The sequence below is a fragment of the Salvelinus namaycush genome, chromosome 3, assembly GCF_016432855.1.
Source record: "Salvelinus namaycush isolate Seneca chromosome 3, SaNama_1.0, whole genome shotgun sequence".
Lineage (NCBI taxonomy): Eukaryota > Metazoa > Chordata > Actinopteri > Salmoniformes > Salmonidae > Salvelinus > Salvelinus namaycush.
This window is the reverse complement of record NC_052309.1, coordinates 9,993,423-10,007,261: the sequence shown is the minus strand read 5'-3', so window position 1 is coordinate 10,007,261 and position 13,839 is coordinate 9,993,423. Positions and strand designations below refer to the sequence as shown.

Genomic DNA, 13,839 nt, shown 5'->3' with positions numbered 1-13,839 from the left:
AAAATTTGTACCCCAAAAATCTAAAGGATGTTTGTTCTGAAATGTCTGTCCTATATCTGAGAGATATAAGAAAGATCAGGAAACATTTGTATATACTGTATTTATTTTTTTACATGTATTTAACCCCTTATTTTTGGCACTAAACAGTCTCCATATATACAGTACCAGTCAAAAGTTTGGAAACATTCAAGGGTTTTTCTTTTTTTTTACTATTTTCTACATTGTAAAATAATAGTGAAGACATCAAAACTATGAAATAACATATGGAATCATGTAGTAACCAAAAAAGTGTTAGACAAATCAAAATGTATTTGAGATTTGAGATTCTTCAAAGTAGCCACCCTTTGCCTTGATGACAGCTTTGAACACTCTTGGCATTTTCTCAACCAGCTTCATGAGGTAATCACCTGGAATGCATTTATATTAACAGGTGTGCCTTGTTAAAAGTTAATTTGTGGAATTTCTTTCCTTCTTAATGCGTTTAAGCCAATCAGTTATGTCGTGACAAAGTAGGGGTGGTATACAGAAGATAGCCCTATTTGGTAAAAGACCAAGTCCATATTCTGACAAGAACAGCTCAAATAAGCAAAGAGAAATGACAGTCCATCATTACTTTAAGACATGAAGGTAAGTCAGTCTGGAAAATTTCAATAACTTTGAAAGTTTCTCAAGTGCAGTCACAAAAACCATCAAGAAACCTCTGCTGCAGAGGATAAGTTCATTAGAGTTACCAGCCTCAGAAATTGCAGCCCAAATAAATGTTTTACAGAGTTTAAGTAACGGACACATCTCAACATCAACTGTTCAGAGGAGACTACGTGAATCAGGCCTTCATGGTCGAATTGCTGCAAAGAAACCATTACTAAAGGACACCAATAATAAGAAGAGCCTTGCATGGGCCAAGAAACACGAGCAATGGGCATTTGACCGGTGGAAATCTGTCCTTTGGTCTGATGAGTCCAAATTGGAGATTTTAGGTTCCAACTGCTGTGTCTTTGTGAGACGCAGAGTAGGTGAACGGATGATCTCCGCATGTGTGGTTCCCACCGAGAAGCATGGAGGAGGAGGAGTGATGGTGTGGGGGTCCTTTGCTGGTGACACTGTCTGTGATTTATTTAGAATTCAAGGCACACTTAACCAGCATGGCTTCCACAGCATTCTGCAGTGATACGCCATCCCATCTGGTTTATGCTTAGTGTGACTATCATTTGTTTTTCAACAGGACAATGACCCAACACACCTCCAGGCTGTGTAAGGGCTATTTGACCAAGAAGGAGAGTGATGGAGAGCTGCATCAGATGACCTGGCCTCCACAATCACCCGACCTCAACCCAATTGAGATGAGTTAGACCGCAGAGTGAAGGAAGCATATGTGGGAACTCCTTCAAGACTGTTGGAAAAGCATTCCTCATGAAGCTGGTTGAGAGAATGCCAAGAGTGTGCAAAGCTGTCATCAAGGCAAAGGGTGGCTACTTTGAAGAACCTCAAATATAAAATATATTTTGATTTGTTTAACACCTTTTTGGTTACTACATGATTCCATATGTGTTAATTATTAATTATTCTACAATGTAGAAAATAGTAAAAATAAAGAAAAACCCTTGAATGAGTAGGTGTGTCCAAACTTTTGACTGGTACTGTACTTCCATAAATCTTTTCGACTGGTACCGGGGACCTTCAGACAAGTCTTGTGAGGCCTGTACACATAATAGAGCAAAACATGTACGTGTTCGTGAGAGTCTCACCTTTCCACAGACGGGTCATAATTGTGTGTAGCCCCAACTGTTCGGAAGCTACCGACAGAAGTTGGCAGATCGGCTGTACCGACTTCAGACGAGTCCCAAGACGCTTGTGTGGGTCGTAGAGCAAAACATGATCGTTTCTAGGCCAAACCGTTTGGACGCTACAGACGATTTTGTGAGAAGACCGATTTTCTGGATGTGTCATGGTCTGATAAACACCGCTCTAGCTCGCTCACCTTTCACTGCAGATGCGGAAGTGGATCTAATGCAAAAAAAACATACATCTCTAGCATAAATTGACAGATTTTTATGGGGATTTTTATATTACGCTATTTAGATTTCCACGGGGACATCGACCTTAGGGGGTTTAAGTACCCCCTCATGTGCATTATAGCAGTAGGCCTATGGTCTCATGAGTCTTCTCAAGTACCCCCTGTGGATAGGCCAAGTACCCCTAATTGGGAACCACTGACCTACAGTATGTCATGACGGTTGGTTGGTGTCTGATCCCACCACTGAGAGTGATGTCCTGGTGGACAGATTAAGGTACTTCAAAAACACCAGAAGAGGAAATCCGTGCACTCTTGACTGAATGTTAAAAATACCAGATTCTTAACTTGTAACCCCAAAAAATTATTGTCTTGGAACAATGCTACACTCTTATATTTGAAGTCACAAGGGTGTAAATGTTACAATGTGGCTCATACACTTGAACAACAAAATAACTCAATTGGACTCAAATCCAGCAACAACAGAAACATGTCAAGGTCAAGAGGGACAGCTGATAGTATGTCAGGAATTCCAACTATTTGATAAATTGGGGCAAACTCTCAACTCTAAGCCTTTGCTAAATTATTTTTCATGACAGAGGTTCAAATGTACAGGAAGTTGCCAAACAACCAGTGACACAGTTTCCTGACCACTCCCAAAATAGAGCCAATTACATAATTTTCTTATAAACCCTGTTCGTCAAAATCATGAGGCTAAAACACACTGACTTAACTTAGGAGGAGCATACTAGCATAGGTCAATCCCAAATTCCTCACACTTTTTTTGCCAGTTTCTCAAGTTCCTTCCATCTCTGTTATTTCACATATCTGTTACTACAGTATTATTGTGTTATATACACACAAAAACTCACCCTTAGAATCCTGTTGGCTGTGATGACTGGGGCCTCATCGTTGACAGGCGTGACATGGACGAACACCATGCAGGGCTGGCTGTGCTTTCTGGTGTCTGTGTCGTTGGCGATAATGGTGAAGTTATCTGACAGTGTATCACTTCCATCGTGGACATAATAAATATGCCCTGAATCCACCTGAAATCACAGAAATGACCCAGAGGTTAGGAAATCTATCTGTCCAGTATAATTCCATCTGCCCAGTATAGACACTCTTTTTAAAATCCTACTGGTAGAAGATGTTCCACCTGAAGAAGATAAAAACATAGATGACCTTGGACCTTTTACTAACCTGTTTGCGTGTGAAGAAAGGAATAGAGAGTCCAGGAATGCGGGCATGTTCAATATGACCATGGCTTGGCGGCTCACATACATGGTAGAAGAAGTCAACCTGAGAGAAGTGTCTGTTGGTGACCTGTAGGACCTCCTTGGTCAGGGCCGTGGATGACCCTTCTTCCAAGGTCACGTTGAAGACATTGAGAGGGATGTGGATTGGGATGATGTCCACGGAGACCCTGATAGAATAGAATAGAATGAGATGCTTATTGTCCATTTGGTTAGAACGGAAACTAATCTGCCTTTTACCCCAACACACACACACACACACACACACACACACACATCGAGGCACAGTGTCAGCCGCGGTGCATGGTGCCTGGATGGAGAGTAATTCACATTTTTGGCTTGAACAGGCAACCTCCCCGCTTCTGGTCTGCCTGACATCTACCTACCTGATGTCATGAACCTCTGGTCAGCCTGTCATCTACCTACCTGGTGTCATGAACTTCTGGTCAGCCTATCATCTACTTACCTGATGTCATGGACCACTGTGATGCCGTTGGAGGCGTCCAGAAGGAAGGAGTCGTGGGTCTGGTCTGAATCCACCTGGAGGTACTGGATGTGTCCCATGTTGACATCCTCCTGGGAGAAGGAGTGGATGGTCTCCTCTCTGCTACCCTGGTAGGGATTGTCCTCTCCCTGGGTTGACCTACGGAGGAACCCGTGGGATGGAGCCGTCTTCACCTTGTACACTATCTCAGAGGGGAGGCTGTCCTTATGGGTCACCTGAAAACAGAGGTGAGATGAAAGATGTGACATGACATGAAATTAGACTATTTGGTGGTATTTGAGAAGTATGGTGTTTTACAAGACAAAAAAGTAACCTATAAATGTGTCTATGTTTGTAAATTCATTCTCGTATTATTCCTAAGGATAACACTTGTGTAACACCCCAGTTAAGGTAATGGGATCTGTTATTGTGTCCCTTATAACTAAAACTTGTGATGATATCCCATGGTTCTTAACAGAAAAACTGCTTGTGATAGGGAACTTCAATGTAGTATCTCACCTCCAGGTCTCCTCTGTTGATCTTGACAGACTTGCCCTCCTCCACCACTACAATGTGGTTGTAGAGTACAGTGGGGGGCTGCTGGTGGCTCTCCAGGTACACTCTCACCCCAACGCTGGCATCCAGACGCACCTCTTTAACGCTCACCGTGAAGTTGAAGGAGTCAGCCAGGTTCATGCTGTCATCATGGCGATACTGCACGCTGCCCATCTTCAGATCATGCTGAGTGAAACGATCCACCTTCAAATTGAATTGAATCAATTGAAATGAATTATACTAAACCGGTCTGCCTTTGAATTGAATTGAACTTTTATTGATGCCCTAGGTCAAATTAAACGAACAACATCACAACACACAACATGCACATTACAAACAATACAACGCTGGTGCTATTTCAATTATTTTACCTTAACGTTGTTGTGGAACAGATGCCCGTGTCTCGGCGGGAGGAAGACCTGGTAGACCACCTCCTCATCGTCTCGGACATCCAGGTTTGTAAACACACTGAAGTTGGCCGAACCCAAGATGGCCACATGGCCTTTCTGGACCAGCAGGCCTGTGTTGTTCTCCACCTGGATGTAGGGGTCCTGGGCAATGACCTCCAACAGTGTGGATGTGTAGTGTTTCCCATCTGACACGAATAGGACGAAGCGTCCAAAGCTGACCTATGGAGTGAAATCTTTAATATTCATAAGTGTAACAAAGCAATAATTAAAACGGTGTGTGTGTATGTGTGTGTATTTTATGTGTAATAAAAGTTACTGATTTCACACCATACTGACCCCCCTGTGGATGAACAGCACCCTCCTCTGCTGCAGGTCCTCCTGGCTGAACTGGTACAGCTTGTGGCCTGTGTCGTTTACTAGGACCAGGTCGCCCATGGGGATTCCCCGTCTAGTGTAGACCAGCTGACTGTCATCAAAGTCTGAGTCAGCGTCGTGGTAGCGTAGGTCGTCTAACGTCAGCAGCCTCTGCCTGCCCCTGGCCACGTGGAAAACTTTGTCAACAACGCGGACCGGTTTCTCATCATTGACAAGGGCAATCGAGATGTTGAAGATGTCGTCAATGGTGTGAGTGTTTTCTTTTTTGGAGTGTGTTCGTTTGTGATTGTGTGCTTTGGTGTGTTTGGCGACGGTGGTGTGGAACGTGAACGCGTCTTCCGTGGTTTCACTGCCATCGTGCACGTACATGATGCGGTCCTCTACGATGTCCTGATTGGTGAAAGCCGTGATGTTATCGTTAATAGATGTAGAATTAGAGAGATTGATCCGCTTTAACTTGCCATGTTTAGGACTGCTGGTGAGTGTATAAAGGGCTGCTTTAACCCCAACTGTTTCAGCAAACAGCAAATCCTTGGTGATTACCTTGCTTTCTCCTTCCAGGATGGACAGTCCTTTGTTTGTTTGGATCAGGCTATGAACATCTGCCTTGATGTTGATTCTGAAGTCGTAACCCCCTGAATGTGCGTGTTTGGAGACCACCTGGAAACGAAACGAGTCCCTTGTGTCCTCATGAGGCCTACCTGTAACCTCATATTTCACCATGTGGTCAGATATATTCTTCTGGCTAAATGTTGAGTTTTTCATTAAGACTTTGTCTTCGAACACGAGCTGTCCTTTCTTTGGCAGGGATAGCATTCTGAAGTGAAGTTCACTGTCATGGAGCTTCATGCCCTTGGAGACAACACGGAGCTCCTCGTTGCTAAGGACTTTCCTCATACCGCTGACCTCCATCTTACTGCTGGTGACCTTGAAGTGGATCCACCGCACCGTGATGTGGAAAACCAGTTCATCAGTCACTGCTGAGCCCACACTGACCCTGCATTTGAACTGATCTGTGACATTGCTTGTCCTGATCTCCCGGAAGGTGTTGAGGTACCTGAATAGAATCGAAAATAAAATATTTATTGTCCATTAAATTATTTAATAAAATGTAAATATTTCCTTCAACTCGTGGTGTTAAAACAATGGACAATTGCACACAAACACAGATCAAACAACACAGCTAGGTACCTGATGCGCTCTTTCTCCAGAAGCTTCTGTGAGAAGACAAAGGTGGGCTTCCACTCTCCGCTGGAGTGCAGCCGCTGCAGCTCGCCATATCGCGGTGCCTCCACCACGTCATAGCGGATGTCAAAGCCCTGCTTCACAATGTTTACCTGCATAGCTAGGTGCTGGCTGCTGATGACAGCAGCCCCACCCTGGTCCACCTCCACCCCTGTGTTGTTGGCCACCTTGTGCTCAAGCTGGACAGCCATGATCCTTAGTACTACTGTGTTGCTCACCTTGTCCCCATCACTGACCCTCACAGCCATCCGGGAGTTCTTCACCAGCCCTCCCATGTGCACATAGCTGACCTTCCCCTCCTCCAGGTCGGGTTGGGAGAAGGTGGTGATGGCCGTTCCTGGGTGGTCCTGGTTCTCCAGTAAGCCTGCTTCAGCATTATGGTTCCCCAGTACGGTGAACACTAGGTCTGTGGAGTTGCTGTCCAGGTCGGTGGCTCTGAGAACATCCGTGTTAAGGTGGCGTTTGGAGTTCTCCAGGAGGATGAAGAGACTTCCCTCAGGGAGGCTGAGCTCGGGAGCGTCATTGACGGGAGTGACGCTGATGTTGAAGCGGTGTAGTTTGTTTCCCTTGAGGTAAAAGGGGATCTCCTTCTTGCTATTGGTAAAGACAGAGAACATGAAGAAGTCTTGAGGGTCTTCTGAGCCTCCATGGACGTAGATCACTCTACCGTGCCACAGGTCCAGCATGCTGAAGGTCCAATCCTCATCTTGGTCTGAATGATCCACATCAAGCCTCAGCTGGCCATGCACAGGCTGCTCTTCAATACGGAACATAATCTGAGACTGACGGATTCCAAGCTTCCGGAACTCTAGGTTCACCTTGATGTGCTTAGATTCTAACAGAGCCCTCCCACCTTCTGGAACCACTAAGTCTTTCAGAACCAGAAAGTTCTGACCCGGCTTCTTCCTGTTCCTATCTGATCCATGATGGTGGACTAGTGGCAAGGTGACAGAGAGGACAGCCGTGGGGCTCACGGTGGTGATTGCTTCTGGAAGCTTCTCTAATTCACAGCCGACAGATATGTCTTTGGTGACTACAGCGTGGGGAAGCCCCATCCTCTGCGCATTGACCCGGATGTCTCTCAGACAGCCTTTGAAGGATCCTCCACCGGCCAGCCGCTTCCCATTGAAAGACAGCAGGCCGGCCTTCCTGGCTTCTAAACGTGATCTGTCATCCACACCACCCATGTAGAGAGGGCCTCGGAGCTGCAGGGACTTGGAATGAGCCCCTAGGCTGTGATTGACTATCTCCTCACCTAGAAAGATACAATTCATTGGTATCACTTTATTTGAATAGTCTCAAATATATGCTTTTTAGATGTTCAGTAGATGTTCAACAAACTGTCAACAACATTCCAACTACAGTACTGTAACTATTCAGTAACCCTAACCCTAGCCCTAATTTGACAACTCAAAAGATAAAATTCCAGTCACACAAGTGGATACACTGAATTTAAAATCAACAATGACAACACAAAATAAAGGTTTACTACTTGTTTCCATCGTGGTCCGTACAGGTCGTCCTTACCTACAGTCAGCTGCAGGCTGTGAGGAAGCAAGTGTAATTTCACCCGGTGCCATTTCTGGTTGTTGACGTACGTGAGGGAGTGCAGCTCCGTCCTAGTCCCGCCGTTACCAACGACAACCACCAAAGTCCCCTCTTGGATCTCCATGGCGATAAAGTCACTCTGGTGGGCAGAGCTGTACAGGACGATCCCCTCTTCGGAGGAGGTGTGTACCTCACACTCCAACACCCCCTCCTGAGGGACGTCCCACGGGGGCAGGGACATGTACGCCCTGGAACTGAAGAAGCTGATGGGGTCGTCTTCGCCTGCAGAAAACTGAGAACTGCAGCCCAGAGACACCTCATGGATACTCTTATATCCCGAGTAGGGCCGCAGGCTGGACAGCAAGTTGTGCTGGTTGAAGAGCACCTCGTCCACACAGCCGCGGAAGCCTAGGAGGAGGAGGAAGAGGAGGAGGAGCAGGAGGAAGAGAAGAATACTTTATAGTCATTGATTATAACTTAAATCTAATATTTTTCTTCTAACCCAACCTGTGGCATCGTCACTATGGAGGTAGGGTTTGTCCAGGCCAACCGTCCCACCAACGAACAACCCATCGTGGACACTGAGGTCCAGGTCTGGCCCGGGGATCCTGACGCTGGTGTGAGAGTGGCGGTCCACCGTCAGAGTGACGTTGTGCTGGTCGTGTTGGAGCTCCACAGAGTGCCAGGCCAAGTCGTTCAGATGAACCCCCTTCTCAGAGCGGAGGGTACGCTCACCTGATCCCAAATCCAACTGAACCTGAGAGAAAGAAAGAATGATAAAGGAGAGATGAAGGAGAGATGAAGGAGGGGTTAATGAGAGATGAAGGAGGGATAAAGGAGGGATAAAGGAGAGATGAAGGAGGGATAAAGGCGAGATGAAGGAGGGATATAGGAGAGATGAAGGAGGGATATAGGAGAGATGGAGGAGAGATGAAGGAGGGATGAAGGAGAGATGAAGGTGGAATAAAGGTGAGATGAAGGAGAGATGAAGGAGGGGTTAATGAGAGATGAAGGAGGGATAAAGGAGAGATGAAGGAGGGATAAAGGCGAGATGAAGGAGGGATGAAGGAGAGATGAAGGTGGGATAAAGGAGAGATGAAGGTGGGATAAAGGAAAGATGAAGGAGCGATGAAGGAGGGATAAAGGAGAGATGAAGGAGAGATCAAGGAGAGATGAAGGAAAGATAAAGGAGAGATGAAGGTATCAATAAATGTTTTTCAATTGAAAAATTAACAAAAGACTAATTGGTGGTTATTTTGTAAGATAACATTACAGATTTGTTACAAAAATCATCAAACAACAGAAGGGTTCAGGAAAGTAGCACATCAAGGTTGTTCTCCTCAGCATATTTCTGTCTGACATAGCATAAGTAGAGGTCATTCACAAGCAGAATGCCAGGTTGAATCCATTCCACCACATTTATAGCCACTCCTCCACTATAACCTTCCATGCTGCAGCAGATACTAACATTTAACCGACTGTGGTCTCTTCCAGAAAGATTCATGAATGAACTTGTCAGGGACTGTGGTAAATCCTTAAACTCACGGTGGTCTTTTTTTCTATGAAAGCAATAAGAACATAGCCTTCCTCTGGGTTTAACCTTTGGCCATTCTGAGGATAATAACTGCCTATATACACTACATGTGGACACCTGCTCGTCAAACATTTAATTCCAAAATCATGGGCATTAATATGGAGTTGGTCCCCCCTTTGCTGCTATAAAAGCTTCCACTCTTCTGGGAAGACTTTCCACTAGATGTTGGAACATTGCTGCGGTCACTTGCTTCCATTCAGCCACAAGAGCATTAGTGAGGTCAGGCACTGATGTTGGGCCTGGCTTGCAGTCGGCACTCCAATTCATCCCAAAGGTGTCTGATGGTGTTGAGGTCAGGGCTCTGTGCAGGCCAGTCAAGTTATTCCACACTGATCCCTTCACTGGAACTAAGGGGCCTAGCCCAAACCATCAAAAACAGCCCCAGACCCTTATTCCCCCTCCACCAAACTTTACAGTTGGCACTATGCATTCGGGCAGGTAGTGTTTTCCTGGCATCCGCCAAACCCAGATTCGTCTGTCGGACTGCCAGATGGTGAAGCATGATTCACTCTAGATAACACGTTTCCACTGCTCCAGAGTCCAATGGCGATGAGCTTTAAACCACTCCAGCCGGCGCTTGGCATTACACATGATGATTTTATAAGCTCTTCGGCTATGAAATCCCATTTCATGAAGCTCCCAACGAACAATTCTTATGCTGACGTTGCTTCCAGAGGCAGTTTGGAACTTGGTAGTGAGTGTTGCAACCGATGACAGATGATTTTAAGCGCGGTGCGCTTCAGCACTCGGTGGTCCTGTTCTGTGAGCTTGTGTGGCCTACCACTTCGCGGCTGAGCCGTTGTTGCTCCTAGACGCTTTCACTTCACAATAACAGCACTTACAGTTGACTGGGGCAGCTCTAGCAGGTCAGAAATGCTATGACGGTGCCACGTTGAAAGTTACTGAGGTCTTCAGTAAGGCAATTATATTCCCAATGTTTGTCTATGAGATGTACGGGGGTTGCCTTAATCGAAGTCATCGGCACATGGGGAGCAGTTGTTGTTGGGGGTTAACTGCCTTGCTCAAGGGCAGAACGGCAGACGTTCCCGCTAGGTTACCTGTAGAACCCTCTCTGGAAAGGGTTCTACACAGAACCCAAAAGGGTTCTACCAGGAACCTTTCAGGTTCTAGATAGCACTTTTTTTTCGAAGAGTGTAGTGTGGAGGGTGAGCATTTTTTTATTTAACTTTCATTTAACTAGGCAAGTCAGTTAAGAACAAATTAGTATTTACAATGACGGCCTACCCCGGCCAAACCAGGACAACGCTGGGCCAATTGTGCCCCGCTCTATGGGATTCCCAATCACAGCCGGTTGTGATACAGCCTGGATTCAAACCAGGGTGTCTGCAGTTATGCCTCTAGCACTGAGATGCTGTGCCTTAGACCGCTGCGCCACTCGGGAGCATTGCTTTGAGCCTATGAAGTAATATGCAAGTCTGAGCTACGGCATGTCTGTTTGTCTGTAAGGCGTGTTCTCACCTGCAATCTTTGAGCTACAGCATGTCTGTTTATCTGTAAGGTGTGTTCTCACCTGCAGGCGACCAGAGTGCAGCTCTAGCAGGAGGAAGTCTGTCTCCCCGGCAGCCATGAAAAGTAGTCCACTGTGACTTGAGGTGCGGAAGCGCACATGGAGCGACGTTCGGCTGGATAACTCCACAGTCCTCAGCTGGACATATCCATCCCCGTAGAATGAGGCTGTGTAGAAACAGCAGATTGAAAAACCATTCTATATGATGTCATCAGATTTAGGAATAATAAGATTTGGTTCGGATAGACGCTAATCCTGTCACGGCCTGTTGCTGTTTTCTGCAGGGTTTATTTCCATACACTGAAGATAAATTCTGTATGAGCAGTTCTGTATCATAGTTGGTTGCACCCCACCCATTCTATTCCAGTAGTGCCAAAGGGCAGCCTATTTTTCATGCTGCAAAACAACGCATTAGGCCTCATCTTCCTCGCTACTTTTCTTTTTAGAGAACCCAACAACAAGTAGTGTAGATATTCAGCATTTGTTAACTTGCATAAAACACTATAGTAACTTTGTCCCTGTTGGTTTTTCCCTTTCTTAAAGCACATGTGAATGCTAACAACAATCATTTAGCCTATTGAGGCAGCAAAATTAGGTCTTCTTTGGCAGCATCCCATTTAACTTATTGATTTCCCTGCTACAGGGACTAAGTGCCCGCTATTATTGCAAAGTGTCTGTGACCTTTACTGCCTGTATCTGAATTCAATTCATGTAAACTCTCATGCCCTGAGCATTGTTCTAACTGGAAAACTAGGCAGATTGTGCTGCTGGCGGGACATAATTCAGATTCAGAATATCTGGAGCAGTGGCCCAATTGATGGAAGAACCAAAATACCCATGTTGTCTACTACGTCAGGACTGCTGATCTTTCAGTAGTTAGTTGCGTCATTGGCAGAATCACAGTTGACATCTCACAAAGCAACCCATTATCATTGAATAGACTAGGCCTATTTGGGGAAACACTATATCGGATAGTTCCAACTCACTTACACTATCAACCTAAATCTGGTCAGCCATGGAAAAAGCATCAGATGGTAGAACCATAGCGATACAATGTAATATTATATTTAATTATGTGGTTATAAGAATGTAATAAAACTGTAATGCTAGTTTATATATATATTCGCAAATAGCTATAGAAAAAGACATACTTGCAGGAGACTTCTGCTCCAAATACATAATAGCAGCCTATGTTATCGTGTCACTGGCAGTGTCCTCTTACGAGGTCTTATCGCGTTTATAGATCCTTAACTAATTGGATTAATATTAATCTGCCTGCTATAACACTGCATCACTTTGAATTATAAATCTGCCACCTTCTTCTGTTCTTATAACGACAACATAACAATAATGCTTCATGCAATGTATTATTATAATCGAACAAATAAATGTGATTTTATCTAAACGTCAAAATCCCTGAATGCAATTCAATCTGCCAATAAAAGAAAATCACATATACAGTAGACTAGTTGGCCTAGATTGCACAATACAAATGAGTCAACAGTTAAATAGATAGATGCAAATTATATTATCATACCATAATGTATCATTCTCATGAAAAATTCAAGAGGAAGTTTTCATATGGACAAAGAATTACACAGGTTTTCTGTACTTTACCTCCCAACACTTGTCCGCTGGAGAGAAACATAAGAAGAAGCTTGATGAGAAACAACTCGTTTAATAACATTAGGAAGGTCTCCATAGTTTACTCTTTCATTACTTTCCGTTAAGAGAGAGATCTGGGACCTTTTTAAATGCCATTGTTTTTACTGGCGGTACTACCATTCACCACCCTCATTCCCAACTTTGAGTGTAAAGTCCAGTGTGCAGGGTCGTCCTTAATTACCACAGTCACAAAGTCACAAACCCCGCCTATTTCTTCAATGTATGATTTTAAAATGTGATTTTAAACCTAACCTTAACCACACTGCTAACCTTATGCCTAACCCTAACCCTAACCTAAAACCAAAAAAAGCAACGGAAAAATCAAGAATTTTTACGATATAGACAGTTTTGACTTTGTGACTGTGGTAACTAGTGAAAACCAGTTTCCAGTGTACCTGTGCATCCATCACGATATCACGCAAAATAACGTCAGAGGAGGGACGTGAACTATAGCCCCGCCCTGTCAGTTCGCCTATTGGTAAATGTAGGCCCGCAGCTATGATACATCGACATATTTTTACCAAATAAACCTATAAATCTAACCTTTTCTCCAAATGCAATTATTCTTAGAAAACAAATTTGAAAAATGTGCACTTCAAACACATTGTTCGTTTACCTACATATTACATGTGTTGACTTATTCATTTATGCTTTGTAATGAAAGGCTCCCTTGTAAAAAGAGACTTGGTCTCAACAGGACTCCACTGCTTTAATAAAGATTAAAGAAATACATTTGTTCATTACTAGGGTAGCCTAGTGGTTAGCGTGTTGGGCTAGTAACTGAAAGGTTGCAAGTTCAAATCCCCGAGCTGACAAAGTACAAATGTGTCATTCTGCCCCTGGACAAGGCAGTTAACCCACTGTTCCTAGGCTGTCATTGAAAATAAGATTTTGTTCTTAACTGACTTGCCTAGGTAAAATAAATATACTGTATATTGTACAAGAAGTTTCTTTGGCCTCTCTCAAACATGAGTATTATTAAGCAGTAATGCAGTCCTCTTTCCATGATAGACTGACCAGGTGAATCCAGTTGAAAGCTATCATCCATTATTGTTGTCACCTGTTAAATCCACTTCAACCAGTGTAGGTGAAGGGGAGGAGACATGTTAAAGAAGTATTGTAAAAGCCTTGAGACAATTGAGACGGATTGTGTATGTGTGCCATTCAG

At 44.4% G+C, this 13,839-nt stretch overlaps 2 protein-coding genes across 2 annotated transcripts in view; both read right to left on the bottom strand.

The window, feature by feature from the left end:
- LOC120044920 (chondroitin sulfate proteoglycan 4-like) overlaps positions 1 to 8,146 on the bottom strand; it is a 28,531-nt gene extending 20,385 nt beyond the window's left edge. The window contains exons 1-8 of the mRNA XM_038989658.1: positions 7,864 to 8,146; positions 6,283 to 7,591; positions 5,053 to 6,148; positions 4,678 to 4,935; positions 4,271 to 4,510; positions 3,734 to 3,987; positions 3,215 to 3,437; positions 2,884 to 3,060 (exon numbers count right to left, since the gene is read on the bottom strand). Coding sequence (XP_038845586.1) covers positions 2,884 to 3,060; positions 3,215 to 3,437; positions 3,734 to 3,987; positions 4,271 to 4,510; positions 4,678 to 4,935; positions 5,053 to 6,148; positions 6,283 to 7,591; positions 7,864 to 8,125 — 3,819 coding nt within the window. The 5' untranslated portion in view covers positions 8,126 to 8,146. The remainder of the gene's footprint in view (positions 1 to 2,883; positions 3,061 to 3,214; positions 3,438 to 3,733; positions 3,988 to 4,270; positions 4,511 to 4,677; positions 4,936 to 5,052; positions 6,149 to 6,282; positions 7,592 to 7,863) is intronic.
- A 180-nt stretch (positions 8,147 to 8,326) lies between these two features.
- Positions 8,327 to 12,783, bottom strand: LOC120044921 (chondroitin sulfate proteoglycan 4-like). The gene is made up of 3 exons (XM_038989659.1): positions 12,624 to 12,783; positions 11,010 to 11,173; positions 8,327 to 8,641 (listed from the first exon to the last, which is right to left on the bottom strand). Exons 1-3 carry the CDS (start codon positions 12,706 to 12,708, stop codon positions 8,348 to 8,350), a joined length of 543 nt encoding a protein of 180 aa, XP_038845587.1. The 5' UTR covers positions 12,709 to 12,783; the 3' UTR covers positions 8,327 to 8,347.
- Positions 12,784 to 13,839: the final 1,056 nt, after the last annotated feature.

Excerpts from the sequence above, each read along its gene's own strand:
- LOC120044921 (XM_038989659.1), bottom strand. The coding sequence starts at position 12,708 with ATGGAGACCTTCCTAATGTTATTAAACGAGTTGTTTCTCATCAAGCTT. Across the intron at positions 11,174-12,623 it reads CAGCGGACAAGTGTTGGGAG|CCTCATTCTACGGGGATGGA; the intron begins GTAAAGTACAGA and ends GTTTCTACACAG. Across the intron at positions 8,642-11,009 it reads TGCACTCTGGTCGCCTGCAG|GTTCAGTTGGATTTGGGATC; the intron begins GTGAGAACACAC and ends TCTTTCTCTCAG.